The sequence below is a fragment of the Thermobia domestica genome, chromosome 3, assembly GCF_964235325.1.
Source record: "Thermobia domestica chromosome 3, izTheDome1.hap1.1, whole genome shotgun sequence".
In the NCBI taxonomy this organism is placed as follows: Eukaryota; Metazoa; Arthropoda; class Insecta; order Zygentoma; family Lepismatidae; genus Thermobia; species Thermobia domestica.
Window position 1 is genome coordinate 282,284,661 of NC_137456.1, and position 17,239 is coordinate 282,301,899.

The following is a 17,239-nucleotide window of genomic DNA, read 5'->3' on the forward strand; positions in this document are numbered from 1 at the left end:
TAATGGCAAACGCTCTTCAGCGAAATATTTGCTTTAAACGTGAGTGGTCCCTTATTTTTGACCTCTACGGTATATTGGATCTATTAATTGTATAGCATTTGCTATTAATAATGAAATCTTGTGGCAGTTTTTACATTTCCGAGCTCCAGGTAAGAATACTTCTTTATACTTTTGCTATTGATTACGCTACTCTGGCCTTTTTTTTTGGTGCTTAATATTTAATTTTATATCACATAAATTAGTTCCATTATTTTTGTTTCTGCACTCACTGCCTGAATAAAACTATTTCACGAACGAGAAAAAAAAAAAAAAAAAATCGCTTCATTGTAACACTTTTCCAACAACCATATTACATTCTTGAACAAGCACTCCAAGCTCTGTGCCCCAGACAACCAGCACCAAGTGATTTACAACATGTGCTTATAAAAACCATACCTTTCAATTCATCAAAGTTAACCAGCTGTAACTGGAGGTTACCTTTCTCTTCTTCCAGTTCAGCTATTTTATTTTGCAGCTGGACTATCTCCTCACCTGCATCTGATCCCTGCAATCAAAAATGGTAGAATATATCAGAAACTGCAAATACAAACTAGAAAAGTAAAAAATGACAGTACACTTAAATCTGAGCTCGTTCATTCACTCGCTAAATCCAGTAATTCGGACTTCTCTGAGCATATCAAAAACGATCACACACACTAAAAAATTTTACTGTAAGTGTCATCGTTAACTGCTTCATCAAAAAAGGACGAAATGAAGTGGGAAAGAAAAACAGAAGAACAGAAAAATAATTTTTAAGTACACAGGCGTGAACCTTCTAGGAATAGGAGGATCAAGTGATAGTGTTCAAGGCTGGAAATAGATACTGTTTAGTGAACGAACATAAAACTAATGGGTCGGTAAGATTGCATAGGAACAAAAAGAGAACCACTTCCTTCAATCCTGACAGTGTTTCTTATACAGAGTAGCATGATAATAGAATGACAAACTGGAGGAGGTGATAGGACATGAAATTAAGGAAAAGACTGTCTAATGAACACATGCCTAAAGCGACACCGTTTTATCGTAAGACGCGGCGAAAGCGCTGTTATAATACCAAATACCTTTCCGTGTTCGTGAGATATTCGGCACTATATCAGCGCTTGAACGCCTCTCACGATAAAAGAGTGCCGCTTTCGACCTATGTTCAATTGACATTTTTTGTTTAATGTCATGTATTATCACCTTCTTCAGTTTGTCAGTGTATTATTGTACACACGGAAAAGAAAGTATTCTTCAGTTGACAATTTTTTTTTTCCATTAACTCAGGAACAAATGAATTTGGATCTTTCTGTCGTTATCTTTAGAATAGTTATAAATTGATAACTTGCCAAAATCGGAACTCGAATAATTTATTCTTGAGTTATTAGGAAAAGAAATTATATCAACTGAAGAATACTTTCTTTCGTGACTGTACCATCCTATATACATATAATAGGGTATAGGGAAAGAAGAACTGAAATATAATCTATAATTAAATAATATATTTATATATAAATACTAGCTGAAATAACCGTTCTTCGCACGGGGAGGATAACGTTTATGCAATTTATCGTATTTGAAAGGAAAGAAATAAATGAAGTAAATACATAAATGCAGGGCGTCCCACAAGTCACCGAACCCGATGTTTAAGACCGTATAACTAACAAACTAAATGGAATGAGAAGGAACGCTCTTTGCAATAGAAAGCCCTATATATTGAGAAAATTTTCAGACATAAACATGTTTCTTGCCATGCATGATTTAATAATAAACATGAAAAATGTTGCCCGAGTCAGAAAAAACATTTTTGCAAATCGATTATATTGAATCACAGAAGCCATACGCGTAAATTTTTCCAACATTTCTCAATACTACTGAATAATCTGGATGCCCATATATTGAATTTGACAGAAAAAGTACGTTGATGAAGTCTTACAAACATTGCACACGTGTATTCCCAAAATCCATGTTTTTACCATAATATGAACCATGCTGGCAACACTGCTGCTGTCATGTGTCACTAACAGATGAGTTTGACCTCTAGCTAGCACACTAAGGCACTTTTAATGAAAAAGGAGAAAGCTGATTTTTTTATGGGAAAATCTCATAACGTACATATACTTGGCAACCCTGAAATGTAGCGATTAGTTTTTCATTTGTTTCATGTGCCTAGAATAGTTGCTATCCAGTTAGCTGTTCGTTGTTCGATAGGTGATGGTGTCCACTTGTGCTGAAGTGCTCTGTTTTTCAAAATGAAATTCTCTACGCAGGAAAGTGTTTTTTTGTGGAACAATACTTCCGGACAGTGTCATTCTGGTGTAAGAACTCTCCTTTGCCACAGAAGTAAACCATTTTTCCCTAGTTCAAAGATTTCGAGAAACTGGATCAGTAGCAGACAGGTTACGTTCAGGACGCCTCTCTGTTTTGGTGGCTGACGTTATGCAGCGTGTTGAACAAAGAAATGTGGCATCACCAAAGAAGTCAGTTAGGAAGCTCGCCTCAGAATGTGATTTACACAAGTCAACTGCTCACAGAGTTGTACGGAAACTGGAATTTTATCCATATAGAGTTCATGTTGTGCATGAATTGAAAGAGGTGGGTTTTGCATCACGGTTGCGTTACTGTCATTGGTTCCAATCATTAATTAGAACAAATGGTGTCAATATTCTGAATATGTTATATATATATATATATATATATATATATATATATATATCCGACGAAGCTTGGTTTCAATTGGACGGCTTTGTAAGCAGCCTGAATTCGTGATTCTGGGCCACAGAAAACCCACATCAGTTGTATGAACAACCCTTGCACTCCCAAAAAGTCGAAGAGTAGTGGGCAATATCGAGACGACGTATTGTCGGACCGTTATTCTTTGAGACAACAGTGGATACTGCTGTGTACGGGGATCTCGTAATGCAATTCGTTGCTCTCCTGGAAGAAGATGAACGTGATGCTTGGCTGCAACAAGATGGAGCAACTTGCCACACACCCAACGATTCACTTCGCATGCTGTGCGAATTTTTTGGCGAGCGTCTGATTTCCAGATTTATGGCCCAGTCGCTCTCCAGATTTGACGTCTGCTGACTTTCCTGCGTGCACAAAAAATTCATTATTTGGCTATTTTATGTATTTTTTCTGCATTATGGTCGTTTATTGTTTTGTTTCTGACAAATATGTTAAATTCGTACCTCAGGGGTGGTTTTCTATGCTATTTACTTATGTTTTTGACCCAAAATTGTCAATTTTAGACATTTTTTTTTTTAATTGATATTTTCCAATTGGTTTTGACTGAGTTTTGAGAAGTTTTCCGATATTACACAATAAATAAAAGATTTGGCTTTCTAATTGTTAACAGTTTCTCAATTACTGTCCAACACTTCGCTTACTTTCATAGCTTATTATGTTTTGAAAACAACCTACAGCTCACCAGAAGGAAGTGGCTGGACTGCGAGGTCTACCCACCCCAAATTATCTTGGCAAACATAATTTTGCTAAGGAGCAGGTCAAGATTTTCTAGTTTTCTTCTTGGACTTTTTAGTCATTCTTTGTTCGAAATGTCAGCGTATATCCCCTAGATTACAATTTCGCTTTGATGTAGCATGACAAGCGCTGACCCCGAAAATGGAAGAAGCAACTTTTGTGATGATTATTTTCAAATGTCGTTCTACTCCTTGGGTCTGGCAGAGAAAGCCCTGAATTTCCGCTTTTATACAATACAGTCATCTACTTCTTCATTTGTAATATTATTGATCAATGGAGGTTCGAAGAGGAAGCATGAAGCCTAATCATTCATGTCATAGTATTGTTCTGCTCTAAAATTAATGGTTGGTAAAACACAAGAGCGAAGTCTTTGTCTTTTCTCGATCCTCTTGCTTCCTTAATTCCTCGCCAATCAAGATTTCTTATGTCTGAGTTTGGTTGGATATTAAAGCTAGCAGGAGATTTTCAGGATGAGTGACGAATTCGTTTTGTTAAATGACCCTATCAATTAGATCTCTAAAGTGGCGTGGGAGAAATCGGGACAAGTGTATCACATTCTAGAAGTGTCGTGCTCCGGGAGTTATCGATGGTTCCTTCTTGATTGCAAATCACACTGGTGCATACATCTTCATTGGAACGTTGTAATAAGCTGTAGTTGTTTAGAGCGATATGGCGTATTTACATACAACCGCAGAACTCGGCATGCCGTAGTTAACAACCGCGACTGGACAAGTGGTCCGGGCTTTTTCCTTGCTAGACTTCGCAAACACCGCTTGAAACAGTTGAACAGATACCCAAAAGATATTGTTAGTCTGTGGTTAAACATGTTATAAAAAAATCCAGTCGCCGTGGTTAACAACGGCATGCTGAGTGCTTCAGCTGCATGTAACTAAGCTTTTATCTTGAATAGTAAGTGGGGGAAATATTTACGAATGAGCTCCATAATGCCCCAAATTACCCCAAAAGATCCGGATGTAATATAAAAATTTCCTGAGACATCCCTATTTATCCCAAGGTCATGTTTTGTATCTCATTCACTTCAGGATAGAACAGGCTTTCAAACGGTACACCATTCATATTCTCCATCATGTATCTGAGGCGGAAAAATCGCGAAAAAAGGAATTTTTTGTTTAAAAAATATCCTTTTTTAAAACCTTTTTGCCCCTCTGCAACCCCCTGTGTTAACGCACGATCTCAAAATCAAACGAAAAATACTAAGGCGTATACTGAATGTGTGTACGAAATTTCAAACTTCTACTTTGAAAAGTAAGGTAAAAAATATTTACCAATGTGCTAAGAATATCTTCACAATACCCTGGATTCCCGCATAAAGCAGGATCTCAGGTAAAAGCTCTTTGAGACATCCCTATTTATTCTAGAATCATTGTTCATGCCTTATTCTCTTCAGAATACAACAGCATTTGAAACGGTACGATTCACATGTATCCATCATGTATCTGAGGCGGGATTATCGCGAAAAAAGGGATTTATTGTTTAAAAAAATATATTTTTTAAAATCTTTTTGCCCCTCTGGATCCTTCCTGTGTTAACGCAGAGATGTGAAAAATACTAAGGAGTGCACTGAATGTATGTGTGCAAAATTTCTATCTTCTAGGTGCAAAAGTAAGCTCGCCAAAAAATAATGAAAGTAGGCATAATAAAAAATATTTTTTAAAAGTTATGTCATCATTATCCCCTATGTCTCGACGCAGAAACACATGAAAAAATACGTAACGCAACAATACCTCCAGTCTTGAAAAGACAAACAAACAAACAAAAAAAAACTTTATTGATACTATTTTCATCGAATAATGAAGACACTACTTTATCACCTAATAATAAATGATAAAATTTAAAAGATTAAAACAGTCAAATGCTCCGAAGTTTGTGGTATTTAAAACGAACTACTTTAGCATTACTGAGAGTGGTAATACCATTAAAATATTTTCAAAGTAACTTCCAAACCAGTTGAAATGTTATTTGTTTTAACTGAACAAACACATTCGGTCCTTTCTAACGAGCTGGACAATATGAACTGTGATAAATTAATTACAAGTTAACAGGGTGGTAACATTGCTGTTTACATTTCAGTTACAAAACCAGCTGCTGGCAATTTTTTACTAGTGAGTAATACCATGGTTAGTCCAACTTAATGTTATGTTTAAAGTAGATTCTTAGAAACAACTATACAGGTAATAATAAGACAATTTCTAACAGTCAGAGAACGTATTTATTTATTACTACCTGAACCTGCGCTGTCTACTCAGCTCATCATTTTGATATGACCATGGGTTTTTTCCCATGTCCTCACTATAGCTGTCCATACACACAATTAAAGGACAAGACAACTCATAAAGGGGATGAATTGCTATAAACATATACACCTAGCATTTTAATGTACAAATGTTCAGTTGAGTTTGTGGCGAACTTCGAGAAGTGACAGATGACGTCCTTATAAATCCAAATTCGTCCGAGGACGTCTCATTGCAGCTCTTGAGGTCTTTGAAGTTGCCAGCATAAAATAGGTTTTCCCTGCATGCAATACGTTAAAGCAAAGCGCCTGTAATGTACGTCAACCCGCCATACGTAACTTCTCTACTGGTTGCCTAACACAATGATATAAACCTAGCTTTGCCCTAGCGACAATGTTAATCTTATGGGCTCAAACCGACCCATAAAATGTTGAATAGAACAATAACGGCACATTTTTTTTCTTAAATTGGATTAGAACTGACAAGTGTACACAAACTTTGAAATAGACCAGTGAAAACAGAACGTTTCTAGAGCTTGTGGTTTCCGAGATCTCATTGTCGACAGAATTCGTCACAAACATATAAATGGAATTGACCACAAACATATTAACCTAGCATTTTAATATATAGATTATAGTTAAATCTTCACGACGCTTGCCAAAGTAATCTAAGTTACTAAAGGTGCTAACCTTAAAAAGGTTAAGAACTCGTAATCAAGACAGAAATCAGTCTCAAAATTAAATACAACGTTCTTAGAGATATATTGTTGAAATTCAAAATGAATTGTTATGAATCATCAATATAAACGACTTACCTTCTTAAGGCCAGCATTCTGCCTTTCTAATGTCTTGATTCTACCTCTGAGTTGAGATTGTTGTTTATTAGCTTCTTCTAGTGATTGAACAAGCTCTGCTATTCTATTTTCGGACTCTGCGTCTTCTTTTGCCTTCTTCTTATACGCTACAAGATCCGCTTGAAGCCTCACAACTTTCTCCTGAAGTTCTGCGTTCTTCGTACTTAAATCAAAGCGAGCTGATTCAAGCTTTTTGTTGTTTAGTTCTAGCCTTTTTGTTACGTCTACTAGGTCTTCTATCCTATTTGAAAAGAAAAGGATGTATTTACAAGTATAATCGAAACAGAATACTTTGGTCTGAAATCTGTAAAACAACAATGATATACAAAGCCATGTACAATGATACACAAGTTTTACGTATAAAATAGTTACAGATTTAAAGCATTACAGTAACGCAAAAACTTTATACTAGACGTAAGTTTTTACTTTATATAATACGTATATATGTATAATAGAAAAAAGTCAAAGTATCTTGGGTATTATCAGAGATAATTTCTCTTAGAATTCAAATGTTGTCTACCTGCATTTGAGTTATAGAGTTATTTCACATATAGAATTGGAATACTTTCTTCATTCGAATAGAGCACTAAACTAAGCTTAATAAATCGGTTTAATGCTTGGATATGCTTTTGCAGTGTAAAGAAAATGTTACGATTCTCTATGTGCAATAACTCGCTAACTGAAAAATAGATAGACAACTTGGAATCTGTATTCTAGGAGACGTGTGTTAAGAAAAAGACTAGAAAACAGAGGCTTATTAAACATGTCAAAATGTTCACAGCCTGATCTTATATATATGTGAATATATAAAACTTTGTCCCATATAGGTATAGGTAGAGCCTTAATAAAAAGTGTCCGGAATCGACTCCCACTACTAACTTTTATTATAAAATTTTCTTACTATAAAACTATTTTTACAAAATACTATACAAGTAATCTCTTCAAATTTACAAGGTAAGTTATAGGTAGTCTTTGACCGTAAGGTCGCAGACAGGATCTCTACAGAGGCCCGAAGCAGGCTAAGCAGAGTGGAATTAGGGACCCAATGCTCCGAAGCAAGCAGAAGGAAGGTTAAGTGGCCAACAGAACCCCGAAGCAGGCTAAGCGGGCTGTGGGTAGGATTCCCAGTCAGCGCCACGCTAAGCCAGAAGAAAGGATAGGCGTAGTCCCGAAGCAGACTAGAGGCCCTGGGGTTAGGTTACTCCTAATGTTCCGAAGCAAATTGGAGGGTCACCAGAAAACTGGTACAGAATTGCCCTGGTCCATCCAATTTATAGCGTTCCTTGAGTGGCGGTGGCGCTACTGCTCCGATGTCGTCTTCTACTCCGTGTGAGGGGCTAGAAGCCGTCGTCTGCAAGTGACTGTAGATCCATCTGGTGTGAAGTCTTTTTGCCAAACCACGTGGTGGTGTTTGTAAACACTGGCGTGTGGAATTGTTTGTTTATCACATCATGTGGGACATTACAATATATATATATATATAAATGAAAGTGACTATGTTTATGACTTTTGAACCAATCGATCGATCTCGATCAAATAGATGAGGTTCGGGTGTGGAATGTTTTCTGTCATTGCACTTTGACGATGCAACTTTGGAGAGGGGAAATATTTAAAAATGTTCGAAAATGACCGATATTAGTGCCGAATCCATATTTTCGGGGTCGCTGAGACGAACAGTGACACCTACGATGCTGTTTAAATCTAAATTCAGCCCCAATTTCCCTTTTTGCCCAAAATGATATATATATCTATATCTATATCTATCTATCTATCTATCTATCTATCTATCTATCTATATATATATATATATATATATATATATATATATATATATATATATATATATATATATATATATATATATATATATATATTCTCCCCGTGCGAAGAAGAGGCCATCTGATAATAATGAATAAAATATTCAATCTAACGTCCCGGAGACAGCAACAAGTGTATGTTCATGAAATAATTGGTATTATTATAACTAATCGTTGCGCCCAGACCTTCGGCTCGCTGTAACTTAAACATTATATTTAATTAAAACCTCTAATTGTGTACATTTTTTTATTTTTTATTTTTAAAGTCTGCCCACCAACTAACAGGCAGTTACACAAATATTAATGCTCAAATCTAAATATTATTACGATCCTTGTCCTAATACTAAACAGCAAAGCACGCTTCAGTTTAGTTACATCGATATCTATTTTGACAATTAAATTCAACCAATACAGTCACGTCTCATATAGCCTCGCTGCTGAACGGGACGTTAAACTCAAAATCAACTCAACTCAACCAATACAGTGAATAAGTTGTAATTAAATTATCACAATATTTTTAAATAGGAAAACTACCTGCACGCTAGCGACATCTATTAGTCAGACAGGCAAACAATAACGCAGATAGCAGCACCTATTAGCATGACGTACTTACTGTTAGACACTATTACAATTAAGATGTGGTAGGAAACAATGGATCCTAAAAACTCCGCGGACAAAATATTGTTTACAAGATCACGCGACAGGAATCAAATCTAACTCCCCTTGAACTAAAGGTGAAAGGTCTACCACTAAGTCACCGTGTCTCAACAGAAAATGAGAGAATCTTATTAAAACCCGTGGATATGACTGATCAAAACCCTTAGCACCAGGTGTGTGCACTTTATCACTGACAAGGGAACATCTTATATTGATAGTACCACTGGCCAATCAAACAATGCGCAATCGATAGACGAGTGAAGAAAAGTGAGAAATCCAAACTTTTACGGACCGACACCCAGAAACACAGGAGATACAGAGGAAATAGAATCATGTGAAGATAGCAAGCAAAAGATACAATGACACACAAAGAACTTCAAATAATTAAAGTAATCAAAATGACATTTACACAAAAGTATATTAAGCAAACATACTGACTACAGAACATTAATCGCCGACAGCTGAGCTATACTTTATGCTTCAATATAATATTTTGAGTGAGTACTTAAAATTCAAAATGCATTCAGAACATTAATTATATCTGAATATTTGTAGCTTGATATGATAAATACAAATGCCACGGCATACGCTATTATGGGTAATCTATACAGAAGTGGAGTCTAGAATGAATAAAATATTCAGATGAAATATTGCAAGATATTTTCCATTTCCATTTTTAAGAACAGAAGTACTCAACATGTCGAAAATACTTTCGTTCCCACAAAATATGTAGAACGACATTACGCTGAACTTACGCTTAAAGTTTTCTGAGTGTTTCTAAAGTTTTGATCTGCTTTATGAACAAAATATGCCGTCCGGCAAAATTTACACTTTATAGATACCAACAAAAGACTACACACCAAGGTAGCTCCTATTAAAAGATCTAGGTGCTCCTATGTTGAATGATGAATGTTGTTAGTTCCTGTACTTTAGATAATCGAAGAATAATCATGGCAAGATTTAAATCACTAATTATTTTTTTAATGTCCCTGGGAATCACTGCCGTAACAAATTTCTTCGGGACCCCAGCGCTGGAAGATATTTGTGGGGCCCTCAACCAGCGAGTTATTTTGAAGAGATAACAATTGAAACCTGAAGCACGATAGCACCTCCTATACCATCCGTATAACCAGTGGCGTATACAAAGGGGGTCGAAGTTTTACACCCTCCCCTTTGAGTAACATACTATGGAAAATCAACAAAAATATATTATGTTACATAAAAAAAAAAGCTTCTCATGAAAGGATATAAGATTGGAAGGTTAAACACCCTCCTACCCGTGAAATTGTGCATACGGCACTACATATAACAACTGGTGATTTGTATATATGGTACTCTGATTGATTCTGAGGAACCTTCTCTCTTCGGGTCTCCTTGTTGTAGGAATGGCTAGTTTTCTTCTAGGGGCAATGAAAGGTAACACCATTAAATCAAAAAAAGTCAGCCTATTAGATCTTCCCATTTCAACAAAGAGAAAGTTTTGATGGCATTCACAACAATATACTGATGATCGGTTTCGCTGACATTTCAGGGACATTTTTGCTATTACACATTCAAGGACTAAGACTAACATATCCCAAACTGTTTTAATCGTTTTAATATTTGAAGTATAGGAGTCGTAACAAGTTTACTACTAATATGCAGTTTTACTGTACATATTTCACATACATAAAATGAATAAGAGTATAATTTTAATTATTCAGTAATAAGTAATATGAGCTTCAAGCAGTTGGTGCGGGACCCTTTCGTCTGCGGCCCCGGTGCATTGCCCACCGACTGTTACGGCTATGCTGGGAATCCTAATCAGATTATCACTTTCCTGGTAAAAATTCGGCAACCTGTCCTATTGTCATTGACCGTTTAATACTAACTGAAGAACGTAGGCTTCACAAAAATTATTGCACGTTATTTCACTTAGTCCTTTCCAAAGAAAACACTTATATCAACAATCAATTTGTTTTAACTTTTGGTGATCACCTACACACACTAGCCCAAAATTTGGAGACAATAGTTTTACATAAATAAAAAATAAATAATAAAAAAATTAGACACAACCATTTACACTTGTTATTCACACTTTACAATATTTCACTTTTTTCTTCTTCTAAAATACCGTATAGACAACTACCTGTAGCCCCTAAGTATTTAAAGACACTGAGGGTTGAGTTTTTGAATGAAGCTGTTTATAACTGCATCCCAATCCTCATCAAGGTTGTACCCATTGATATTTAACGTTGGGAGTTTTGTCCTAATGTAGTGTAACTCAAACACATTTCTCCTTCTGCTGGTGACATTTTCCTAACCAGTTTGAACTGCTTATGTTTGGATACGCCTAGGCGTTTTCATAAGCCAGCAACGCCGAATCCTTTTTATTCTAGTTTCTCTATTTCTCTGTGTTGTCCCAATGTAAGAACTGTCACACTGATCAGACCTGAACTTAATTAAAATACACGTTGCTTATTTAGAATTAACACTGCACTCGCATGTATCATCACAATGGAAGCTGAGTTTCCATTAAAATATACAAAACAATTCGAAACACAAACAAGGTCAACAATCAACGAACAAACCTGTAATCATAACAGCGTTCAGACTTCAAGTTTCTGGCTTGCAAATAAAAGATTCTAACACTATATTGGACCGTTAAGTTTCCTGATCCTACATCATTTACATTCTGATACCCTTTATCTACTTATGTGTTCACGGATTTGCTATCAATCTTGACCTGATTTTCTCAGAGTCCGGTTTTTGATTATGTTCTTGTTTTTCTAAACAGAAATTACAAGACAAAAACTGGAACCAAAGCTAATCACTAGATAAGTTGGAATTAATCAACATTTAAAAAAATTACTTTAATCAAACTTTTTAACAGTTTTTTTCTTTCTTTTCCTTATTCTGGTTAAGGAAAAAGTGAAAGTTAGAAATACTTCACACAAATTATGTAACATACCATCGTGAAACAACTCTTTGCAGATCGTGCTAGCGGTTACTATTACGAGGAAAGAAAGGGGATAATTTGAAGAGTAACACAAAACAACACCTTAGAAGAGCAGGGAATCCTTTTATATATTTATATACATAAATAAAAATTAATGTTATGTTTGCGATTTAATAACTCTTGAACCACCCGACGATCTCGATCAAATTTTCAACATACATGAGGTTCGAGTCTAGGATGGTTTTTATTATTTCACTTTGACGGTGCAACTTAGGGGATGGGGAAGAGGAGGAGGAAGTTATATAAAAATAATTGAAAATGACCCATATTAATGTCGAATACATAGTTTTCGTGGTCGCTGAGATAAACGGTAACACTTCCGATGCCGTTTAAATCCAAATTCAGATCCGCAACTTGGGGATTATATATATATATGAAAATGGCCGATATTAGTATCAAATCCCTAGTTTTCGGGGTCGCTGAGATGATCAGTGACACTTCCGATGCAGTTTAAATACAAATTCAGCCCATAATAGTAATATTTAATTTTTATTTATACAGATTACTTATTATTTTCAAATATTTCATTGTATATTCTTTGTTTCTATCGATTTGACAGCGCTTAAGTAAGAGTAAAAAGTGAAAAAATGAAATGAAATCTTTAAGTTTTACGTCCCATGGTTATGCCGGTTAGGCTAAAGGAGACGGTGATGATAAGATATGAGTGAAATGGTGGAATGAAGAAAGTGGGAGGAGACGGAAGAACCCCGAGAAAACCCACGAGCACTATGTTTGTCCACCACAAAGTCCACACGGCGCGAGCTGTGATCGAATCAGGGACCCTAAGCACCGGAGGTGAACGCTCTACCACTGAGCCACCGCGCCCCCAGAGTAAAAAGTGACTGACTAACGGAACATATTATTAATTTTTCTTATTTTACCCCCGCGAAGTGGTAATTGACGTTAGTAGCGTATTAAAGTCGTCGAAATGATTAGCTACATAAACTGAAATAGAACACAACACCGGTGAATTGCTACATTTAACATTAAAGTTTATCAATTTGGGTTATTTTCCAGATCTTAAAGAAATTTATGACTTTTTAATGGCGCATATCATGTGAATTTTAAATTAGTTCAACTTCTTCCTTTTTGATTGTCAAATTAATGCCATTACAACTCATGCGTAGTTTTCGGAAATTCCAGAAATTTCAGAGAAACTTCGCAAAGAAACTTTTTATATTTTAAGCTGAAGAACTTCTAAGGATATATTATAGTAACAACCCGTTAAGTTGACTACTTGCTTAATTTGATTTCATTTAATTCTAATTATTGTTAATTTGATTTCCAATTACTATCATATATTATATTGTGAGAAAATTATGAAATTACGTAAATATAGATACGCGTATGTCATTTTTACTCCATAAACTGGCCCCTGTAAAATTTCTGTGGAACCACGGTTCGCCAAGTACTGGCATTTTTTATTGAATTAGTTTTTGTTTGTTTATTTGTTGGTTCTATTCGTACAAAAAATTATCTTATAATCAATACTACTTGCCAACGCCCTAGTTGCATGGGAATATCGGTTCTCGTGAAATCAGCCAAATCAAGCACTGATGGATCTAGTCAGAGGAAAGGTGGCGTGACTGTTCGTAGTAACCAAACGGTGTGGGTATCGCGGTGTCCACCCAATGTCATGGGGACAATTACTAAACTCTAACGGCGAGAGAGTCATGTGCTGACTACATACCACTTCAAAGTCATTAGTGGCAAAATTCGATTAGTAGGGCATGGCCCCCAAAAGCTGTTGCGCTTTTAATATTATTATAATCACAAGTATAATCAAGGTTAGTAATTGTTGAAATTTTCAATGGATCTTCCTCAGCGACGTTTTCTTAAAGCATTAACTGCAACTCCTAAATCATATCTTATGGCATCAATCGTTGTAGTACAGATGTATCGAACAAAAATCTTTCTTCAAAAAATAAAGGTATATAATTATCTTATTAGGATCCACAACAAAGGTTTCACTTTTAATTATCGGAACATTCACAAAATCACACTGAACTTCACTTGAAATTCTTTGAAACTTTCCAGATTGGCGCAGATGTACTATACGATGACAAACTTGAGGTAACAAAAAAGGCACTAATACATTATACTTCCGAATAATGTAATGTTTTGATTAGACTTTTTACTTAGCTGAACTGCAGTTGATGCGTTAAGAAAACGCCAATCGGGAAGATACTATCACACACTGAAAATTTCGGCAATTATGAAATGTTAGATGTATATCATGGTTAGTTTAAGTTAATGTTTGAAATCATGAGTCAGTTAAGTCCTTAATAAAATGAAGTGTGTTTCACGCTTTGGTCAGTGTTTCTTTTGTTATGTCCTTAAATTGTTATTTTGTATAGTTGTTTGTTTTCTTACGAACAAATGGAAGATTATCACCTTTTATTTTTCTCCTCCAGTTCTTTATTAAGTCTATCTTTCTCATCCTTCATTTTTGCCTCCATGGACACAAAATTTTCTTGCATTTGTCGCATCTGATCTCGGGTTTCGTCTAGTTGATCTAATGTCATACGACCCTTCTTCGACAAGTCTTCTGACATAAGAGTTATCGCTTTCGTTCGGACTTCAATTACCTCATCTTTCTCTTTTAAACTTTCCTAAAACGAAAGAGAAATGACAGGAGAACAACAAATAAATAAAATAAAAAATAAATAAATTTCTATCAGCAATGAATGAAATTAAGTATCTTAAGAATAATAGACTCATTTCTCCCTAGAAGTTCCCTTTCTCCACACTTTTAATGAATTTTGCAATTGGCACTTTTGGCAGACAATGGAATGTATGAAGAACGGAAACTTTAGTTAAAGGTTCTGCACAATAAAGAGAACGACAATGCAACTCAATGATAATAGAAGAATGGGAGAAATGAACAGAATGAGAAAACACATACAAAACTACCAATGACAGAGTTGTTCACCAAAATATTTACTGATAGAAGCTGCAGGGCATATACGAAAGTAATTTCAAAGTTCTGCACATTTATACAAAATACCTTTACAGGTCTTCAATATAATCTCCATTCTTGCTTATGCAGCTTCCCAATATTTTGGTAAACTCTGTATTCCGGATAGGGCACCTTCATTGTTGAGCTGTCTGATCACTCGGGTCGCCTCACTGGAAGCTTCGCCAGTTGTATCGAAACGTTTTCCCCGGAGTAGTTCCATCAATTTCTCGTTCAAAATTTCGTATCCAGCTTTTATCAACTGCAACAATCCTTCGTAGAAACTGATCTCCTCCTGTTCGGTAATGTTGAAGCAATTCTGCGATTCTTTTTGCGACATGTTTCCTGGTCTTTAATCAGATCACGTGGAATCCATCTAGCAGCTATTTTTCTCATCTTTAATCTTTCAGTAATGATTCTGTAAACTGAAGTGACAGACATTCTGGCCTCATATGCAATTTCCTCACGTGTTTTTTGTCGATCTTGTCTCAAAACGTCATTCACAATAATCTCAAGAGGTGTGGTCTGTTGCAGTTGGTGGTCTTCCACTTCTTCGGTAGTCCGCAGTGCTTACACTATCTTAACGGAAACGAGCTTACCACCGTGATACAGTGCTACGATCCACTATACTACTTCCACAAACCTCTAAACCTCTCGCAAAGCACTGTAAATTTCAGTTGGATTCTTTCCACGTAGAGTTTCGATTTTGATATAGGAACACTGGTTACTATGTGTAATCCGACCTGAGTCGGGTTCACCTTCCATTTTAACATTACATTATTACAACACAGTCACGCGAACTAGCAAACACAAGCACAACCGTCAAGCCCAAACTCTGATTCACAACTGATATAAAAGTGAACTTGATCTCACCACTCAAACGGTGTGCAAGACTTTTGAAATGACCCTCGTATTCATAAAAAAAAGTTACTTCCTTGTGTCTTCTTATTTGTTTCTTTACTTATATATTTCCTTCATCGCTAGGAACGTCGTCAGCATTTTTTTTTTTAACGAAGTCCTCAGGTTCTTACCTTTAATCTAGTACAGGGCGCAAAATTTCAAAGTAACACGCACTTGCCAATCCAAAAATAATGGTCGCCAGGATCTCTCATGTGCAAATTATGAGAGGCCTCTCTCACATGAGGCAGTGCTCAGGTAAAATTGCACAAAAATGTGACCATTGGAAGCTGATTTAGGAATCTCGTAATGAAGTTTTTATTGATAATCTTTTTCAGTGTCTGGTTCAACGTCAATGAAGAAAGAAAAAAAAAATATATTCTGTCCACTCTGCTAAAACAAGGTCCACTTTTTCACTGTATAAATCTGGTTGCAAGTACTTAAAAAATCAGTTTTATTTGTTCCACACCAAATTCAAAGATTATTTTTGTGCAAAACAGGAACTGCGTAATGGTCGCCAGTTCTAAATTTTTAGTCGTCAATGGCGACCTGAAATTTTGCGCCCTGTCCTAGTGTAGTTTTAGTTTTCTTACAAAGAACAATTTACACAGGGTATTCAGTAGACTTAATTTCAGATTTAATTGCCCCTGATTATTGTAACTGTAAATGAAACTCCACTCACTACTTTTATAGAAAGACTATTGTCCCAGTTAACAATTTATGTGGAGTTTCACAATATGTCTTTTTAATTTTGTTGCTCTAATATAATTGGCATTAAATTCACTTTTGCGGTTGTTGTAAATACTACTTTTATTGGCAGATTTAACATTCCGAATACATTATTGTCAATTATAGGACTTATGTGGCTGAACACTTATTTTGACTATGAACACTGTACGTTTATGCCATTAAGATTTCTTCTAATTAAATTAAAGTTCTTCACTTCTTGTTAGTAAATAAAGTGACAATAATTCAGCGAGTTTCGGGCAATTAAAAACTAAAATTACGTCTACGGAATACTATGTGTAAATTGCTCTTCATAAAAAAAACTAAAACCACAACACGAATGTAAAGGTAATGATCCAATGACGCAATAAATAACTGTTGCTAACGCTCCCAGTAAGAAAGATCGAACTAAGGACCATTTGGACTACCAGTGAAATATCTATGGCTGATCCAGCAAGTTTCTTGCATTTTGTCAGTTTGTTTAGAATTTCGTGTAAGCTTTACAAAAAATTTCTCGCCCTTGCCCTAGCTTTCAAAAAAAAAAAAAAAAAAAAAAAAAAAAAAAGTTCACTGAACTAT

At 35.6% G+C, this 17,239-nt stretch overlaps 1 protein-coding gene across 2 annotated transcripts in view; it reads right to left on the minus strand.

Annotated features, from left to right (window-relative positions):
* LOC145681095 (uncharacterized) overlaps window positions 1-17,239 on the minus strand; it is a 105,731-nt gene that overhangs the window by 66,236 nt on the left and 22,256 nt on the right. Inside the window, exons 6-8 of one of the 2 annotated variants that reach the window (XM_081752490.1) lie at window positions 14,476-14,693; window positions 6,571-6,850; window positions 478-544 (exon numbers count right to left, since the gene is read on the minus strand). In XM_081752490.1, coding sequence (XP_081608616.1) covers window positions 478-544; window positions 6,571-6,850; window positions 14,476-14,693 — 565 coding nt within the window. Of the gene's footprint in view, window positions 1-435; window positions 545-6,570; window positions 6,851-14,475; window positions 14,694-17,239 lie in introns of both variants that reach the window. The other variant, XM_081752489.1, reaches the window with a different exon arrangement.